This window comes from Coregonus lavaretus, assembly GCF_964263955.1.
Source record: "Coregonus lavaretus genome assembly, contig: HAP1_SCAFFOLD_2148, whole genome shotgun sequence".
Lineage (NCBI taxonomy): Eukaryota > Metazoa > Chordata > Actinopteri > Salmoniformes > Salmonidae > Coregonus > Coregonus lavaretus.
Genome location: NW_028165045.1, coordinates 20,627 through 41,473, shown reverse-complemented (window position 1 = coordinate 41,473; position 20,847 = coordinate 20,627). Strand labels below are relative to the sequence as shown.

Below are 20,847 nucleotides of genomic sequence, written 5' to 3'. Positions count from 1 at the left end.
TTTGCTAGCTAGCTATGCTGAACATGAACGACTGTTATCCACAGTTAGCATATCTCTTAGTTGTCAATCAAATCTATTTGGCATCGATCAAATAGGCGGGCAGGCAGGCAAGTTCCAATTTTGTCAAAACGTGGGTTGGGACAAGCATGCATTGGCAGGCAAGCTGCAGAATGGACTAGCAGGCTACTATTCCCCATTGTTTATCAGTGCGTTTTTGACGGCCAATTAGCTGAAAAGGTTTGAGGGTTTATCTAATGTTCTCTCCTTAGATTTTTTTCTCATCTCGCTCTGGCTGGCTTTAGTTGTTGATGTGCATAGGCAACTGAGAGCGAGAGACCCTACCTTTTCACAGTTGTTTGATCAATAGGACTGTGAAGTTCCCAAATGTAAGAGGACTCCCGTGGTATTTACATATTTCCAGAAATCCATTCAGGTGTATTTTGTGGCTTTTGGCCAATGCATTCTAATGATCTAAAGTCACACTGTTGCTACTGCCTGTAAATACACAGTTCAAACTGAATGATGGCAGGCCCATGTGAAAAATGGCTTATTTGCATATAGGCCTGCTGTAGATCTGAATAACTATGGCGCACCGGTCTGTGTAGACTCGGTCCTAGATGAGCATGTGTTTTTATTAGGTTTTATTTACTGCAGTGTCTATTAATTGTCCAAACGCAAGACCGCTTTCCCACTCTTTATTGCTATTGAATTTTCACAAATGCTTTAGTATACCTCATTCCCAAACATTCTATGAATTTATGAAAATGACAAAATGACCATAATATTTAAGTGCTCTATAATTTTTTGGAAAGGTGTCATATTCTTCCTGGGGTGTATACTGTATGTAGCAGGAGCAGTTTTCACTTGCATGTATTTGTATGAAGTTCGTCAAAATATTAGATTCTCATTCTAAAGGGAATAAATTCCAAGATGTTGTCTCTATTCAAGCTCTTATGCATTGTTCTTATGCCCTCTCCTGGCATAAAATGGTATTGGTCTGGTGTCAAGTTCACCGTTGCCGCCATATTTGAGTTCCCTTTCCATTATGGCGAAGAAGGTATGTAGAAAGTTGAGCTCCGCTCTTTTTTGTGATATACAGTGGGGAAAAAAAGTATTTAGTCAGCCACCAATTGTGCAAGTTCTCCCACTTAAAAAGATGAGAGAGGCCTGTAATTCTCATCATAGGTACACGTCAACTATGACATACAAATTGAGAAAAAAAAATCCAGAAAATCCCATTGTAGGATTTTTAATGAATTTATTTGCAAATTATGGTGGAAAATAAGTATTTGGTCACCTACAAACAAGCAAGATTTCTGGCTCTCACAGACCTGTAACTTCTTCTTTAAGAGGCTCCTCTGTCCTCCACTCGTTACCTGTATTAATGGCACCTGTTTGAACTTGTTATCAGTATAAAAGACACCTGTCCACAACCTCAAACAGTCACACTCCAAACTCCACAATGGCCAAGACCAAAGAGCTGTCAAAGGACACCAAAAATAAAATTGTAGACCTGCACCAGGCTGGGAAGACTGAATATGCAATAGGTAAGCAGCTTGGTTTGAAGAAATCAACTGTGGGAGCAATTATTAGGAAATGGAAGACATACAAGACCACTGATAATCTCCCTCGATCTGGGGCTCCTCGCAAGATCTCACCCCGTGGGGTCAAAATGATCACAAGAACAGTGAGCAAAAATCCCAGAACCACACGGGGGGACCTAGTGAATGACCTGCAGAGAGCTGGGACCAAAGTAACAAAGCCTACCATCAGTAACACACTACGCCGCCAGGGACTCAAATCCTGCAGTGCGAGACGTGTCCCCCTGCTTAAGCCAGTACATGTCCAGGCCCGTCTGAAGTGCATTTGGATGATCCAGAAGAGGATTGGGAGAATGTCATATGGTCAGATGAAACCAAAATATAACTTTTTGGTAAAAACTCAACTCGTCATGTTTGGAGGACAAAGAATGCTGAGTTGCATCCAAAGAACACCATACCTACTGTGAAGCATGGGGTTGGAAACATCATGCTTTGGGGCTGTTTTTCTGCAAAGGGACCAGGACGACTGATCCGTGTAAAGGAAAGAATGAATGGGGCCATGTATCGTGAGATTTTGAGTGAAACCCTCCTTCCATCAGCAAGGGCATTGAAGATGAAACGTGGCTGGGTCTTTCAGCATGACAATGATCCCAAACACACCGCCCGGGGAACGAAGGAGTGGCTTCGTAAGAAGCATTTCAAGGTCCTGGAGTGGCCTAGCCAGTCTCCAGATCTCAACCCCATAGAAAATCTTTGGAGGGAGTTGAAAGTCTGTGTTGCCCAGCGACAGCCCCAAAACATCACTGCTCTAGAGGAGATCTGCATGGAGGAATGGGCCAAAATACCAGCAACAATGTGTGAAAACCTTGTGAAGACTTACAGAAAACGTTTGACCTGTGTCATTGCCAACAAAGGGTATATAACAAAGTATTGAGAAACTTTTGTTATTGACCAAATACTTATTTTCCACCATCATATGCCAATAAATTCATAAAAAATCCTACAATGTGATTTTCTGGAATTTTTTTTCTCATTTTGTCTGTCATAGTTGACGTGTACCTATGATGAAAATTACAGGCCTCTCTCATCTTTTTAAGTGGGAGAACTTGCACAATTGGTGGCTGACTAAATACTTTTTTTCCCCACTGTACCATGTCATAATCCTCATACAAGTCTAGTCTAGCTGAATAAAGTGCCTTATGAATGTTTTGTATATGGATCAAGCTGTGTGGAGATCAGACTATCTCAGCTATTTAATATCTCAGTATCTTGATGTATCGTGATGCTAGCTAACTACTTGGCACTAAATGAACGTTCTGAATGTTTACTTTGCTAGCTAATGAGTCGTGTAATGGCTAACGTTACCACGAGTGGTAAGACAAAGTTGTGACTACAAAAGGCTGTGAAGTATTTGTAGTTAATCATATCAGTAATTAGTCCATCATATCAGAGCTGTAGCTCCGCCCACCGGTGAAGTGGAGCAGAGCATGCTGGGCGATCTCCAGCTCAGAGAAGATCAGCTGGAGAGAAGTCAAGTGAGAGAAAGTTCCAGCCATCCTTGTGTTTTCCCACCAGGTAGCTTTCATTGTGTTAGCCAAGACCAGTGTACGTCCTTGTTGAAATTTGCCAGACAACTAAGTGCCTTAGCCCATCCATACTACATACACTGTGCGGTGCTGTTCCGTGCCTGTCCATCTTCAGCGTTATTAAACCACCTCAACTGGAATCCTACCCGTCTGGCATCTGTTCCCTTACCAGCACAGATGCCAGACAGGTACCCTAAAGGTAGTCCCGGTAGTCTCGCAATGTTGCGCCTCTGGGTTTAGAATCTCTGTGACAAGAGTTTCTGTCAGACAAAGTCAGGTAGGTCCCTCCCCGTTTCATTCCATTGGCTTTTTTTGCAACATTTTGCAACATAATCTGCACAATGAATACGCCCCAGTGGACAGCTAGTGAAATATGCACTCTTGCAACAGCTGCATAGTGTATGGAATAAAAGTTTGAGTTTCTACCTTCTACCTTCTACTCCTGAGTGGCGCAGTGGTCTAAGGCACTGCATCGCAGTGCTAACTGTGCCACTAGAGATCCTGGTTCGAATCCAGGCTCTGTCGCAGCCGGCCACGACCGGGAGACTCATGGGCGGCGCACAATTGGCCCAGCGCCGTCCAGGGTAGGAGAGGGAATGGCCGGCAGGGATGTAGCTCAGTTGATAGAGCATGGCGTTTGCAACGCCAGGGTTGTGGGTTCGATTCCCACGGGGGGCCAGTATAAAAAAATATGTATTCACTAACTGTAAGTCGCTCTGGATAAGAGCGTCTGCTAAATGACTAAAATGTAAAATGTAAACCCCCCCATGGTATTGTGCTTCAAAAGTGGGGCTTTTATTGCTCAATTTAATTAGTGCTTAAAAAAAATGGCATGCTCAAACTCACGCACTTTTGATAGACTTATCGAGATTTCAGAGTGTCACCAACAAAAACGTAAACAATAGACCCATAGCAAATGCAGCATATGGAATACATTTTTCACATGCAAATATCACTTTTTGGTAGTGCTCAAAGCATGCCATTCCGAGAGCAGCTTTTATTTTTCAACTTGAAGCAATGAGCCCACTCAGTCCTCCATGACAACAACATCAGAAACCACAGTGTAGGCTAATAGTCCTTAGTTTTTAGGTTATGCTCAGGTAAAACAATTTGACTCATTTATATTTCCAAGACCTATTGTTTAAGATCAAGGAGTATTACATTAATTGGAATGTCAAAATATCTGACAGACTGTTTTGTAAATGCAAATATATAGCCTTAATCATATTATTATCTGTAGTAGAAAGCAATGGGTTAGAAGAAGCCTATATAACCAACCCATAAAGTAAAATGCAACATACATTTATGGCAAGCTATGCAATAGATGTTGTTCAAGATATTTGTGTCTTCTTCTAATTAAGCAGGTTGACCTTTATTGTGATGAGTATTGTCCTTGAGGCAGAACTGAGCGATTTCCGCTAGATGGGCCAGCTTCAAAGTCAAAATTGTCTGTAGCTTATTGTAAAAATGTATAAAAACAAAAACTAGCTTTTTGGTCTGAATTTAAGGTTGGGCATTAGGGTTAGCAGTGTGGTTAAGGTTAGAGTTAGGTATAAAAGCAGATGTTATGACTTTGTGGCTGTGCCAGCTACTAACCTGCACCTCTTAAGAGGAATGTAATCTAGTATACTGGCGACGTCGAATGCCGAAGGGGTGGAGCGGGAGTAGACGTGACAGTACCACTCCCCCCACCGAAGCGCGGCTCCAGCCGCAGGACAACGCCGACCAGCGGGGCAGCCCCGAGGACGAGGAGCGGGCCGGTCCGGGCGGCGAAGGTGGAAATCACGGATGATGTTGGGATCCAGAATGTCCTCCACCGGAACCCAACACCGCTCCTCTGGGCCATACCCCTCCTAGTCCACCAGGTACTGGAGCCGACCACCACGACGTCGGGAGTCCAGTAGAGATCTGACAGCATAAGCAGGACCCCCCTCGATGTCGAGGGGGGGGGGGGGGTGGGGGGGGGGGCGCGAAGGAGTGTCGTGGGGGACAGCATAACCAGGAACCACCGGCCTGAGAAGGGAGACATGAAAAGAAGGTGAGATACAGTAGTCACTGGGAAGCTGTAACCTATATGTCACCTCGTTGACCCTCCAGAGAACCTTGAATGGCCCCAGAAACCGGGGACTCAGCTTCTTGCAGGGTGGAGTGGGAGGTTCCTGGTAGAGAGCCAGACACAATCCCCAGGATGGTACACAGGGGTCGCACTGCGGTGGCGGTCTGCCTGCTCCTTTTGACAGTGGACGGCGAGCTGGAGTCTCATGTGGTCATTGCTCCACACTTCTTCTGTGCGGCTGAACCACTCAACCGCAGGAGTTTCGGTCTGGCCCGGGTTCCACGGAGCCAGGGCCGGCTGAAAACCCAGAACACACTGGAAGGGGGTCAACCCAGTGGAGGAGTGACGAAGCGAGTTCTGGGCGTACTCCGCCCATGGAAGGAGTCGAGCCCACTCTCCCTGCCGGTCCTGACAGTGACTCCTCAGGATCCTCCCCAGCTCCTGGTTCATCCTCGCTACCTGCCCGTTGGACTGAGGCCTATACCCGGAAATGAGGCTGACTGTCATAAAGGCTCTCCATACCCATGATGTGAATTGGGGGCCACTGTCGGAGACAATGTCCTCTGGAAGGCCAAAATGCCGGAAGACCTGCTGGAATAGTGCCTCAGCGACCTGGAGAGCGGTAGGGAGGTCAGAAAGAGGGATTCAATGACAGGATTTAGAAAATATATCCACAACCACCAAAATGGTGGTGAAACCCTCAGAGGAGGGGAGACCAGTAACTAAGTCCGTGGATAGATGGGACCTGGGACGCTGAGGCACGGGAAGGAGTTTCCCTGCTGGAGCGTTCTGGGGGGATTTGGTTTGGGCACATACGGAACAGGAGTTGACGTAGCAAATGATGCCCTGCGCCAAGGTGGGCCACGAGTACTTCTCAGAGATGGATTGGGTAGTGCGAGAAATACCTGGATGTCCAGCGACGACAGCTGTGTGTGCCAAGGTCAGCAGCCAATCCCTTATTCCCGTGGGAACGTAGATGCGCTCGGGAGGACAGTTAGTGGTCGCGGCTCCCTCTCCAGAGCCTGACAACATCTACATCCCAGACCACAGGAGCTACGACTCGGGAGGATGCACTTAGGACAGGACCCTCTCCCGAATCGTAGAGACGGGTCAGGGCATTGGCCTTGGTGTTCTTTGAACCTGGGCGATAGGTCAGCGTGAAGTCGAACCTTGTGAAGAAAAGGGCCCACCTTGCTTAGCTAGGATTCAGCCTCCTCGCTGTCCGTATGTACTCCAGGTTCCAATGGTTGGTGAGGATGACGAATGGTACCTTGGTGCCCTCCAGCCAGTGTCTCCACTCCTCTAATGCCAACTTCAACACCAGGAGCTCTCGATCACCGACTTCCTAATTCCTCTCTGCAGGGGTCAGTTTCTAAGAGATATATGCACATGGATACAATTTCTGTGGATTACCCTGTCGTTGAGACAGAACTGCCCCCACATCCACCTCTGAAGCGTCCACCTCCACCACAAAGGATATCGTTGGATCTGAGTGTTTGAGCAATGGGGCGGAGGTGAAACATCCCTTGAGTAGACGGAAGGCCTCGTCGGCTGCTGGGCTCCATACCAACCTACGGGGACCACCCTTGAGGAGAGAGGTGAGAGGGGCGGCGACGAAGTTGAAGTTCCTGATGAAACTGCGGTAGAAGTTGGCAAACCCCAAAAACCATTGTAACCCCTTTATGGTGGTCGGGACTGGCCATAACCTGACTGCATCTACCTTCTTGTCGTCCATCCTCACTCCCTGCGGGCTGATTTGGTAGCCTAAGAAGGAGACAGCCTTCTGATGAAATTGGCACTTCTAAGCCTTGACGAACAGGTGGTTAGCCAGGAGGCAATGTGTGACCTATTTTCCAGCAGAAGGTAACAGGATAATCGTGACTATTGCTCCCAAAGAGCCCTTGCTGAAAGGGGCAGTGCAGTCAAAAATGTGAGTTTTTTGTTTGTTTTTAAATTATATTTCCACACAATGAGGTTGAAATAATACTGTGAAATTGTAACACATTTGGATAATGCCCTTTTAGTGTAAGAGCTTTTTGAAGAAAAAAACGCCAGGATTTTCAGACTGTTCAAGTGGGATGGAGTTTTTGACCCACAGAATGACATCACAATCTGAAATGATTATTCTGATTCTGTTTTATTTGCATATGTATCCTCCTACTTTGAAGGGGTAAGCTGGGTAGGCTCTAGTCTATACAATCCTCTCCACCAATCAGGGCTCTGTATTTAAATATATTTACATTTGTATCAACACGCACACATGATCACACAGAGCATTTCAATGTCAAAAGGAGGCTCAGGAAAATAAATCATGAAAAATGTATTTTTGATTTGTTTTCATGAAATGAACACAGACAGTGATTTAAAAATAAAATGAAACTGCATGGGGGCTTGAACAACGTTGTAGTAACTATGAGTTTGGGTTAAACTAGTCTATATAATGCAATAGTTGCTATATGCCACTGAGGGGGGCATGTACACACAAACAGAAGCAGGAAGAGTTAGAGTGAGGTCTGTGAACATTGGGAAGTAGAGTCATTCTCGACTGGTGCCTTTGTCCTTGACTGATCTACACATTAGTACACAGATACTGTGTCACACACACAGACTCAAACCTTCACGACTCCCCACCTCTTTGACCTCTTTCATGGGGCCCATGCCCACCTCTTTCACCTCTATGATGGGGCCCATGCCCACCTCTCTGACAGCCCCTTGTCCACCAGTTCTTTGATTTCTCCCTCCCCCTTGCTGTCTATCCTGCTCCTTGTTAAAGAAATTGCAAGTGTTCACACACACCCTTTTATATGGTGACCAATAGTGGTTGCACTATGTTTTACATTTTAGTCATTTAGCAGATGCTCTTATCCAGAGCGACTTACAGTTAGTGATTGCATACATTTTCATACTGGCCCCCCGTGGGAAACGAACCCACAACCCTGGCGTTACAAGCGCCATGTTCTACCAACTGAGCTACAGGGGACTATGTGTAATCAATTAGTAATAATGAATATTCATTATGTATGGTTATCATGTATCATACATGTCATTCAGATGTTTATACTATACAAACACACATTGTATTTCTGTAGTTCTCTAAATACATATATAGTAGACAAACCAGTCAAAAATCAATAGGTTTACCAACGGTTAAGTGACTAACCATTAAGCGCCGTTGGATTGCATGATGGTCAAATGTATTTAAACAAATGTGAAGAGAATCATATGAAAAGTATTGTGATTATTACATTGTTAAAGGCAATTACTTTATATGAAAGGTATTTCTAGATGAAACACTGATCATGTTTGGTGAAAAGGTTTGTGTGATTTTGTGTTTTGTACTTAGTCAATTGAAAATGTGCTTAAAGTTTTGAAAAAACTGCCTTTTTGATGATCTGTTTTGAGTTTTGTACTAAGAGTTGTGAAATGTTACCACATACATGTGAAAATAGTATGAAAGCGATCCAAAAAAAAATCATGAATATTTTTAAAGACATTTTATTATTCTCAAGATCATTTGTGATTTTGAGAGTGACATTCTGATGTATCTGAAGTAGTTTGCTGTATTGGAGCCAACAACAGAATGAATAGCTCAGTATTTAACATGACATTATGGAATGAGTTTAGCTTGAACTTGCAGCATTCTGAGCTAACTTTCACACTTATGCTTAGAGGACATCTGTGGTTGTGAGCTGTACATTTCCTGTATAGAAAAGGGAGAGAGACAGAGAGCGTTCTTGTTGAACGTAAAATAATATCAGACTGGGTTGTTGTCCGGAGGACCCTGAACCATGAACCTGGTTTAAAGTGAGAGTCTGTGGAGGTCTTGGTCTAGTACCCATCACTACATCGCTGTAGCACATGACCCCTCAAATCTATCAATGTCTAGCACATAGAGTACATTTATCATATAGTTTCTTATATACCGAAATATAGATTTTTGACAATGGAAATATTGTGCATGTCACCCAATTATCAAATCTTTGTATCATTAGTGGCCAATGTTCCAGTAGAGGGTAACAGGATAGTAGTGACTTTTGGTCCCAAAACCCTTAGAGAAAGCTGAAATATATTTTAGTGACTATGATTTTGGGGTTAAACTAGTCCATATGATGCAATAGTTGCTATCTACCACTGAGGGGGCCATGTACACACAAACAGAAGCAGGAAGAGAGTTACAGACAGTGAAGTCTATTAACATTAGGAAGTAGAGTCATTCTGGCTGGTACCTTGGTCCTTGACACACATTTGTACTCAGGTACCATATAATATACCAGGCAGACTGAAACCATAAACATGGCTCTTCATCTCTCCCTCCTCCTCCTCCTCCTCCTCTTCCTCATCCTCACCCTCATCCTCTTTGTACTCTCAGCAGGTAAGGGTACTATTTCTACGAATTAAGGGCGAAGTCCCCTGGGTCTATTCACTTAAAACACTGTATAATCAATCTCAATCATGAACGAGCTGTGTGTTGGAGCAATGTGATTCATTTTGTATTTTTCCTTTGTACAGATTCTGTTAAATGTTAATTCTAATTTAAATGTGTTTTGTGTTGATGTGTCCACAGTGAGGTATGTGTCTGTGCAGACAGGAGGCTCCATCACCATCCCATGTCAATATGATCCGAATCACATCAACCATGTGAAATACTGGTGTAAAGGATTAGGTTGGGAAGTGTGTTCTTATGTGGTACGCACTGACCATCCTAAGATCAGTGGTAAGGCCTCAATCTCTGATGACATCAACAAGAGAATCTTCACTATGACCATGACTAACCTGAAGTCATGGGACTCTGAGCATTACAGGTGTATTGTGGAGATCAATGGAGGACCAGATATCAGGATACAATGGTTCTACCTATCTGTCACTTTAGGTAAGATCCCTTCACTGCTTGTATCTAGTAAAGTAGAATGAATAGTGCTCAGCAATGTCCTATGGATTGTCCTGTAAACCTGCAATGTCAAATACAAAATAATGACCCAATTATAAATATCATTTTACAACAAATGAAATGATAAATGTGCAACCAGTCTGAAATTCTTAGACAGAGCTATGCTGTATACGTAGGTGCAAGAACTGACCATGTTGACAATTACATTATTTATAAACCACTGAGTAAAACAAGAATATATTTGGGGTCATGATGGGGTAACAGTTGAACCAAACTCGTGAGGCAACTTAAATTCTTCAATAATTAATGGCTATATATAATTATTATGAATTCAAAAGACTAACAATGGATGTACCAATCACAGACTGCAGCTTTAAGGAATTTGTAAGGAGCCTGTTGTAAAAACACATTTTTCTTCTCTGAATTCTTGTTTTTTACCTCTGTGTTCAGGTACTCCAAAACTCTATGTGGACCAACAGGAAGTGACTGGAGTAGAAGGAGGGAGTGTCACTGTCCGTTGTTACTATAGTAACTCTGGAGATATAAAGTGGTGCAGGATGGGTGGTGATTGTGTGTCGTATTCTGGGACTTTACATGGAACATCAGTGACATTAATTGATATTACATTACATATCAGTCTGGCCAACAACAGAAAAGTCTTAACAGTGACTATGAGTGGACTGAAGATGGAGAACACTGACTGGTATTGGTGTGAAGTGGGAGGACTAGAGTTGCCTGTTCACATCACTGTCAGTCAACAAACTGCAACACATAGAACCACTACAATGACGTCAAGTGAGTAGATCAATCACATACTTTATGATCAAACATGATTCACTTTGTTTTATCCAGTGGCATCATCTGGAATTAATTGTAATATTAACTATGAATGTGATGTTGCTATACAACCTGACTATCTGGTATACCAGTAATTTCATTGATGCCATTGTTGTTTTACCTCACAGCAACCCAAGCTCCAACCAATCAACAACCCTATGTCTCTCCAACTGCTGAGCCTGTTCAGACTGACAACACAAGTCAAGGAGCTGAGGGGAACAAGGAGGACGTCCACCAGAGGTTATTATCACTCATTCAGCTGTATTATCCCACATATTATGGCAATTGTTAGATAATATGAACACAAAGAAACATTACAATTCCATCATACACTACAACAGTTAAAGCTAACCAAACACCCTCCCTAAATGCATATAGAGACTGTTAGCACTTCCTCTTGAGTATAATTTTTTTTTTGATAAGTAGCATCAATTTTGGTGTTATTCTCACTTGTTTGCAAGGGCGAGTTACACACAAAAAAAAACGTTATTTGTATAGTAATAATCTCAATAATAATCATGTAATCTCTTCAGTTGCATGGTCTTCTTCCACACATGTGAATATCTAAATAATTGTTCCATTTATCACAAAAGTTCATACAACAAGTTATTACTTTTTCACAATTGATACATTTATAATGATCTAATTTAATTGTATTTTTAATTAAAGTTCTTCTATGTAATCCATTAGGTCCATAGATGTGAAAGTCCTACTGATTCCTTGGGGCATGTTGGTGGTGGTGACAGCTGGTATCCTAGTCACATGGAAGATGTGGACAAAGCATAGTAAGTAGTCATTTTATGTGAATATAAAAACGAGAATAGTTTAGAAAAATACAAAACGTATTGTCATTGTGAACAACATTATATTGCTTGCCTGTGATTTATCTTGAATGACAGAAAATATTTGGTGGAATTGTCTATAAGAAATCCATTCAGAGGTATTATTGTACTATAACAATCTCAGAAGTAATTGACATCTTCCTCTCTTTATGAATAATGGCACTGGAGGGGCTGCCGTTTTACAGGCTCCTAACCATCTGTGCTTATTTCTTGAACTGCATTGTTGGTTAAGGGCTTGTAACTAAGTATTTCACGGTAAGGTCTATTCGGCGCATGTGACAAATACATTTGATTTGATTTATTCCAGAGGACAATAAGGCCAAGGACCAGACAACTAACAACTCAGTGGTAGGATACACTTAATTTACTATATTATATTATTTTCAACCATCTGCTTTTCTGTTCTTGAGTTCAGATCATCTACCATTTGTCGAGTGTTACCTCTTCAGTTGGTTATCAATGAGTTGACATAAAAGGTCCCATATTCTGAACCCAAGGTCTTATAGCAGTCAAGACTGTCACGATCGCCAATGAAGTAGGACCAAAGCGCAGCGTTGGGAGTGAACATGATGACTTTAATGTTGAATACACGACAAAACAAAACACGATCCGTAACATCCTCAGTACACCGACTGAACATAGAACAAAAACCCACAACCACAAGGTGAACACAGACATTTTAAATATGGCTCCCAATCAGAGATAACGAGCCGACAGCTGACACTCGTTACCTCCGATTGGGAGTCACTGACCAAACATAGAACGCGAACACCTAGACACTACACACAGTACAAAACACACGGAAATCTACACACCCTGACTAAACATAAAAGTCCCAGAGCCAGAGTGTGACAGTACCCCCCCCCAAAGGCGCGGACTGCGACCGCGCCCAAATACAAGCAAACAGGGGAGGGCTGGGTGGGCTTTCCTCCTCGGCGGCGGCTCCGGCTCCGGGCCTCCTCCCCACTTCCTCTCCAACCCCCCCAAAGTACCCCCGGTCCTGCCTAGCCCCGCTGGCCGGAACCGGACTGACGACACGCGCCCCTGGCTTGGTGCGTGGAACAGGAACGGACCGGAATGGGCTGGCAACGCGCACCACAGACCTGGTGCGGAGAGCAGGAACGAGCCGGACAGGGCTGACGAAACGCACCCTTGGCCTGGTGCGTGTTGCAGGAACAGGCCGGACAGGGCTGACAAGACGCACCACAGACTTGAGCCGGGGAGCAGGAACAGGCCGAACCGGGCTGGCGACACGCACCACAGCCTTGGCGCGGAGAGCAGGCACGGGCCGGACAGGGCCGACGAAACGCACCACAGACCTGGTGCGGGGAGCAGGAACAGGCCGGGCCGGGCTGGCGACGCGCATCACCGGCTTGGCGCGGGGAGCAGGCACGGGCCGGACAGGGCCGACGAAACGCACCACAGACCCGGCGCGGGGAGCAGGAACAGACAGGACCGCGCTGGGGACACACACCCCTGGCCCCCCACGGGGATCAGGAACGGGCCGGACCGGACTGGCAACACACCCCAGCACCTTTCGCCCTGCCTCCACACCTTCCTTCCCCTTCGTGACCAGTGGCCCCCTTAACCTGGCGGCCTCCTCTGCCAACCTTCTGCACTCCTCAATCCCGTACTCCTGCTGCCCCGACGTCGTGAGCCCCCCCCTAAAAATTTTCTGGGGGTCTCTCCTCCCCGTGGACCAGGCCTCTAATGTCCTCTCCCAACCTTCGCTCTTCTGGCTCCACCACTCGTTATCCAACTGCTGCTTGGTCTCGTTGTGGTGGGTTTTTCTGTCACGATCGCCAATGAAGTAGGACCAAAGCGCAGCGTTGGGAGTGAACATGATGACTTTAATGTTGAATACACGACAAAACAAAACACGATCCGTAACGTCCTCAGTACACCGACTGAACATAGAACAAAAACCCACAACCACAAGGTGAACACAGACATTTTAAATATGGCTCCCAATCAGAGATAACGAGCCGACAGCTGACACTCGTTACCTCCGATTGGGAGTCACTGACCAAACATAGAACGCGAACACCTAGACACCCAACATAGAACATAAACACATAGACTGCACACACCCTGGCTCAACATAATGAGTCCCAGAACCAGGGTGTGACAGTACCCCCCCCTAAAGGCGCGGACTGCGACCGCGCCTCAAAACCCCCAAACAGGGGAGGGCTGGGCGGGCATACCTCCTCGGTGGCGGTTCTGGCTCCGGCCTAGACCACCACCCCACCATAGTCACTACCCGCTTACGTAGCCTCCTCCAAATGACCACCCTCCACCTTAACCCCACTAGATTAAGGGCCAGCACCGGACTAAGGGGCAGCACCAGGATAAGGAGCAGCACCAGGATAAGGAGCAGCACCAGGATAAGGGGCAGCACCGGACTAAGGGGCAGCACCAGGCTAAGGGGCAGCACCGGACTAAGGGGCAGCACCAGGCTAAGGGGCAGCACCGGACTAAGGGGCAGCACCGGACTGAATGGCGGATCCTGGCTGGCTGGCTCTGGCGGATCCTGGCTGGCTGGCGGATCCTGGCTGGACGGCTCTAGCGGATCCTGGCTGGACGGCTCTGGCGGATCCTGGCTGGACGGCTCTGGCGGATCCTGGCTGGACGGCTCTGGCGGATCCTGGCTGGACGGCTCATGGCTGGCTGACGGATCTGGCTGCTCATGGCTGGCTGACGGATCTGGCTGCTCATGGCTGGCTGACGGATCTGGCTGCTCATGGCTGGCTGACGGATCTGGCTGCTCATGGCTGGCTGACGGATCTGGCTGCTCATGGCTGGCGGAAGGCTCTGGCTGATCCTGTCTGGCGGAAGGCTCTGGCTGATCCTGTCTGGCGGAAGGCTCTGGCTGATCCTGTCTGGCGGAAGGCTCTGGCTGATCCTGTCTGGCGGAAGGCTCTGGCTGATCCTGTCTGGCGGAAGGCTCTGGCTGATCCTGTCTGGCGGAAGGCTCTAGCGGCTCCTGTCTGGCGGAAGGCTTTAGCGGCTCCGGTCTGGCGGACGGCTCTGAAGGCTCATGGCAGACGGGCGGCTTAGCAGGCTCAGTACAGACGGGCAGTTCATGCAGCGCTTGGCCGACGGACAGTTCAGACGGCGTTGGGCAGACGGGCAGTTCAGGCACCGTTGGGCAGACGGGCAGTTCAAGCGCCGTTGGGCAGACGGGCAGTTCAGGCGCCGTTGGGCAGACGGCAGACTCTGGCCGGCCGAGACGCACTATAGGCCTGGTGCGTGGTGCCGGAACCGGAGGTACCGGGCTGAGGACACGCATCTCAGGTCTAGTGCGGGGAGAAGGAACAGGGCATGCAGGACCCTGGGGACGCACATAAGGCCTAGTGCGTGGTGCCGGAACTGGTGGTCCCGGGCTGAGGACACGCATCTCAGGGCTAGTGCGGGGAGCAGGAACAGGCCGGGCTGGGCTGGCGAAGCACACCGTAGGCCTTGTGCGAGAGGCAGGAACAGGTCGGACCGGGCTGGAGACGCGCACCGTCCCTTTGGTGCGAGGGGCCGTACCAGGCCGGACCGTACTGGGGACACACACCACTGGCTCTACCCCGGGAACTGGAACGGGCCGGACCGGACTGGATACACACCTCAGTCTCTCACGCCGTGCCTCTACATCTCCTTTCCCTCCTTTAACCAGTAGCCCCCGTAACCTGGTGGCCTCTTGAATTCGCCCCTTCTCTGCCTCCGTTAGCCCCGTCGTCCATGCCCTGTGCCCCCCCCTAAAAAATTATTGGGGGTGCCTCTCGTCCGTCCGACGATGCCACTGCTGACGCCGCTGCTCCTCTTCTGCCTGGGTCTCCCCCTTCATAGCCCTCCGGTACCGGACGGCCTCCTCCTCGGTAATCTGCCCCCAACCGAGGAGGACATCCACCAGAGTCACCTCCTGTGTCTGTTCCTGGACACGCTGCTTGGTCGTTGTATGGTGGGTTTTTCTGTCACGATCGCCAATGAAGTAGGACCAAAGCGCAGCGTTGGGAGTGAACATGATGACTTTAATGTTGAATACACGACAAAACAAAACACGATCCGTAACGTCCTCAGTACACCGACTGAACATAGAACAAAAACCCACAACCACAAGGTGAACACAGACATTTTAAATATGGCTCCCAATCAGAGATAACGAGCCGACAGCTGACACTCGTTACCTCCGATTGGGAGTCACTGACCAAACATAGAACGCGAACACCTAGACACTACACACAGTACAAAACACACGGAAATCTACACACCCTGACTAAACATAAAAGTCCCAGAGCCAGAGTGTGACAAAGACGTTGACAAATGCTGTTTAAAAGACAGAGATCAGGAAGCTGTCAGTTCACTAAATATACCTCTGACTGCATCCTATCATTTACAGCATTACAGCTCATGTCTATTTCTAAACCAGTTCTGTGCATTCTTGACATTCACTTAGTGTGCAAAATATGTGTGATACCACATTTTAATGTGCACACATGACTGTAAGTCGCTTTGGATAAAAGCGTCTGCTAAATGGCATATTATTATATTATTATGTGGTAAAGGAGTTTAGCTCCTCTTTCCAGGCTTATCATGGAAACAAACTGTGGTTTAGTTGGTAAATAGACAAGTCCTGTATCTCTTTGCTATTTATTTCTTTGCAGTCTGCTGACCCTGAGCAGGACATTACATACAGCACAGTGAGCCAGACCAGAGAAACAGCACAGCAGGTACAAACTGAATAAACCTGGTTTAGGTCTGTGGAGATCTTGGGCTAGAACCAATCACTCCATCTCTGCATGGAGCTAAGGTTCTCTCTCTCTTTCTCTCTTTCTCTCTCTCTCTCTCTCCTCCATCTCTTCAGTGTGAGCTGGGGTTCTCTCTCTCTCTCTCTCTCTCTCTCTCTCTCTCTCTCTCTCTCTCTCTCTCTCTCTCTCTCTCTCCTCCATCTCTGTAGTGTGAGCTTGGGTTCTCACTCTCTCTCTCTCTCTCTCTCTCTCTCTCTCTCTCTCTCTCTCTCTCTCTCTCTCTCTCTCTCTCTCCTCCATCTCTTCAGTGTGAGCTGGGGTTCTCTCTCTATCTCTCTACTCAATTCCTGCAGTGTTGAGCTGAGTATATGAAGTTCCAATACTCTGTCTTCCTATGCATGGAGCTAAGGTTCTCTCTCTATCTTTCTCTCTCCTCTATCTATGTAGTGTGAGCTTGGGTTCTCACTCTCTCTCTCTCTCTCTCTCTCTCTCTCTCTCTCTCTCTCTCTCTCTCTCTCTCTCTCTCTCTCTCTCTCTCTCTCTCTCTCTCTCTCTCTCTCTCTCTCTCTCTCTCTCTCTCTCTCTCTATCTCTCTACTCAATTCCTGCAGTGTTGAGCTGAGTATATGAAGTTCCAATACTCTGTCTTCCTATGCATGTAGCCATATGTTTACCTTCTGTCCTGTCCATTTCTCAGAGCCCAAACCCAGACAACCACCATGACGTGATGTACAGCACTGTGATTCCTGATCAGTTCAGGACAGAACAGAAGGTCAACATATGTCTACATGCATCGTTGGTCTTAGACAACATTATGGCTGTTTGCATCTGTTTTAGAAAACAATTGTATTTACAGTATCATTTTCTGTCTTGGAACAAGCAATAGGTAAATGTACACTATAACAATATAACAATACATTTTTGTTATGTGGGTCTCTCTCTACCAGCAGGCCCCATTTCCTGAAGATGATGATGATGTCACATACAGCACTGTCATCCCCCAGCACAAGGCTCAACTAAAAGTACAGGCCAAGGTAAAGCTGCTCTGCTGATTAGCCACAGCTAGTATTATGTTATCAGAAACAACAGTAGGTGATTGTTTCCTCAGTGTTAATATAGTCATGGTTATGTCACCATTATACCTATAGGCATAATATATCACCTTTATGTCACATATCACAATTACAACTGTCTTTCACAGAGAACTGTGTTTTAAACTGTACTCTCCATTATAACAGAACTGTCCCTGTTCACCTCTCTACCTGTTCCTCCTCTGTAGGCAGCAGAACCAGATGATAATGTGGTCTACAGCTCACTAGCTCTACAGGTGACCACACAGGTCAGTGTTGGTGTCTCCTCTGTCTGTTGTACCAGATGATGCTGATTTCTCAACAAAGATACAGACAACACCACATTGCTATGTGTAGTAAACGTCACTCTTTAATCACACAAATCTTTCTTAGTCTTTTTAGTTTTGCTGCATGAAAAACTGTATAATCACGTTGTGACCAGCTAACCTCATTGTTTTCAGTGTGTATCCATAACATTACAGTGTGGAGTGTGCCTGGGTTTAGGGTGAAGTTGCCCCTAGATGCTGATCTTCGGTCAGATTTTTTTTTTAAATCCCACTAAAGGTTAAGGTTAGGATTGGGGGAGGGGAAGCTGATTTTAGATCACTATCTATTGGAAATGTCACCACAGTGATTGTGACTGAATGTTACACGTTCTCTCCAGCAGAGGGCAGCAGCAGCACAGCAGTGACTGACTGAGTGACCTTGGTGGAGTCCTTATCCTGGAAGGACAGCCCACTCCCCTCTACTGTGTCACAACATCTATCTGCCTCCAATATGCTTCTGTCATACCTCTTAACCCACGCCAGAAAGACCCCTCTATCCTTTTGTGTCCATAAACTACTGAAGACAGTCTGCTGTGTTTGTTTTCATTGTTACCACATATATGTTATTAGTTATTTTCCATCCACCTTTTACCCTTGTCACTTGTATTTTACATCATCATCTTATTTCTAACACCTATTTAATTGTCCTATGCCTGTAACTAATCATGATCAAAAGTATAGATAGTATAGTATAGTAGCTACTATGTATAATAAATACTGTACTGCGATAATAAAATGTACTATACTGTCTATATTGCACAATGGACATTTGTCACACCTGATGTGTATTTTTAATGGATTATCAGATAAAATTGAGTTAATCATGAACATATAGTTAACATTCTTTGTGGCTAACTGAATTTGGCCGTTTGTTTTGGTCTCTCTCTTCAAACACAGTGAAGGGAGCAGCACCAGGGTTGAATAGAGTTTGGGCTAGACCTTTGTCTCCTTGGTATCTTCTTGATTGATTACAGCATGAGGGGGTGAGGTTTGTGTAATTTAGGGCCTTGTCATGTTTAAACTAAACATGAGTGTGTGTGCAAGACAGGGGAGCGGGTGATTGGTTGGAGTAATAGTTCAGCCGTCCTCAGGGACAAAGGAAGTGGGCGGAGGAATAAAAGAGCGGGAAAACTGAAGAGGACTATATAAGATGGAGGGAGACCTTAAGGATGTGTGCCCCTCTGCAGACTGGTATCGGCTTGTTGAAAACTTTAATAAAGTAATTTCTTGATGCAACAAAAACTCTGTAAGACCTTATTTGTAATAAAGTATAGTGGTTATTTTCCACAACACACCCTGATCTGTTTCACCTGTCTTGTGCTTGTCTCCATCCCCCTCCAGGTGTAGCCCATTTTCCCCAGTATCCCCTGTGCATTTCTACCTGTGTTTTCTGTTTGTCTGTTGCCAGTTTGTCTTGTTACGTCAAGCCTACCAGCGTGTTTTTCCCGTACTTCTATTCTCTCTAGTCCCTGTTTTCTAGTTCTCCCGGTTCTGACCTATTCTACCTGTCCTGACTCCGAGCATGCCTGCTGTCCTGGACCTATCTGACTCTGACCTGGTTTACAAACCTCTGCCTGACCTGACCCTGAGCCTGCCTGCCGTTCTCTACCTTATTGACTCTGCCCTGGATTACTGACCTCTGCCTGCCCTTGACCTGTCGTTTGCCTGCCCACTGTTTTGTAATAATCATCTATGATTTGAACTGTTTGCATATGGGTCTTATGCTGATTCCTGATAGTACAAACTGGCTGACCCAGCAGACTCGGACAAGCTCTGCGACGCCGTCTCCTCCCACTGAGCCACCATTGCAAGACACGAGGAGTTACTTCACAACCTTATGGAAGGATTCCAGACCTTGGCTGAAAGCCACGGCTGTGCTTGCCATACATTGCCGGAGAAAGTCAGCAGATTGTCTATTAGGCAGCAGCCACTACTTTAATCCCCCAGACTCTCAGCAACCCCGCCACCAGCGGCATTTCTTCCCAGCCTACCAGGGTGTCCCGAGAACCTTGCTTGCCTCCGGAGTGCTATGCTGGAGATTCTGGAACCTGCCAGGCTTTTCTCTCCCAGTACTCCCTCATCTTCTGTTCCGGTTGCCCTCGCACGTCCTCAATTTCCACCTCGCCTCCAAGGAATCGCGGAAATCCCCAAAGTCTACACTTCCGAGTGAATCCGATGTCACCCGAGTTCTCTCAGAAATCACAGAGGGTTGCCGACTCGCCTATGCAACTTGGCAGAGCTAGATTGTCTCCTGCCGAATGGTTACACAGAATGAACACCTAGGGCTGTCATTATATTTCTACCTGTCCTGTAAAAAGACCCGGCTCATCAGGAGGTATGAGTACACTGGGGACTCCCTGGCTGCAGGGTGTATCCGTCATTCTGCCTCCCCCGCCGGCACAGGGTTCTTCTTTGTGGAGAAGAAGGACAAAACCTTGCGCCTGCGTATCGACTACCGGGGCCTGAATGACATCACGGTTAAAAAACGTTACCCACTTCACCTCATCGCCTTGGCTTTTGAGTCTCTCCAGGGGGCTACCATCTTCTCCAAGTTGGACCTCCTGAACGCCTACCATCTGGTAAGGATACGGGAAGGGGACGAGTGGAAGACATCCTTTAACACGGCTAGCAGGCACTACGAATACCTTGTTATGCCATTCGGACTGACCAACGCTCCTGCAGTGTTCCAGGCCCTGGTTAACAATGTTCTCTGTGACATGTTGAACCAGTTCGTGTTCGTCTACCTCAATGACATTCTCGTTTTTTCCCGCTTGGCTCAAGAACATGTCCTCCATGTTTTTCAGCACTCACCTCTCCCAAGGTCCCGTTCACGTGGTCTCCAGCTGCAGACCAGGCGTTCTTGGACCTCAAGCACCGATTCACAACCGCCCCCATCCTAATCCATCCGGATCAGTCCCGGCAGTTCGTGTTGGAGGTCGACGCCTTGGACATCAGATTGGGGTCTGTCC

General features: G+C 46.5%; 1 protein-coding gene across 1 annotated transcript in view; it reads left to right on the top strand.

The window, feature by feature from the left end:
- The window catches only part of LOC311116363 (polymeric immunoglobulin receptor-like), a gene marked incomplete at its 5' end in the record, with an annotated part of 50,787 nt that extends 32,494 nt beyond the window's left edge, over positions 1 to 18,293 (top strand). The window contains 8 exons of the mRNA XM_084191450.1: positions 10,522 to 10,866; positions 11,037 to 11,148; positions 11,599 to 11,693; positions 12,058 to 12,098; positions 16,400 to 16,465; positions 17,430 to 17,516; positions 17,762 to 17,821; positions 18,217 to 18,293. Of these exons, the coding sequence (XP_084047576.1) occupies positions 10,522 to 10,866; positions 11,037 to 11,148; positions 11,599 to 11,693; positions 12,058 to 12,098; positions 16,400 to 16,465; positions 17,430 to 17,516; positions 17,762 to 17,821; positions 18,217 to 18,243 (833 nt within the window). The 3' untranslated portion in view covers positions 18,244 to 18,293. The remainder of the gene's footprint in view (positions 1 to 10,521; positions 10,867 to 11,036; positions 11,149 to 11,598; positions 11,694 to 12,057; positions 12,099 to 16,399; positions 16,466 to 17,429; positions 17,517 to 17,761; positions 17,822 to 18,216) is intronic.
- Between the last annotated feature and the right edge of the window lie 2,554 nt (positions 18,294 to 20,847).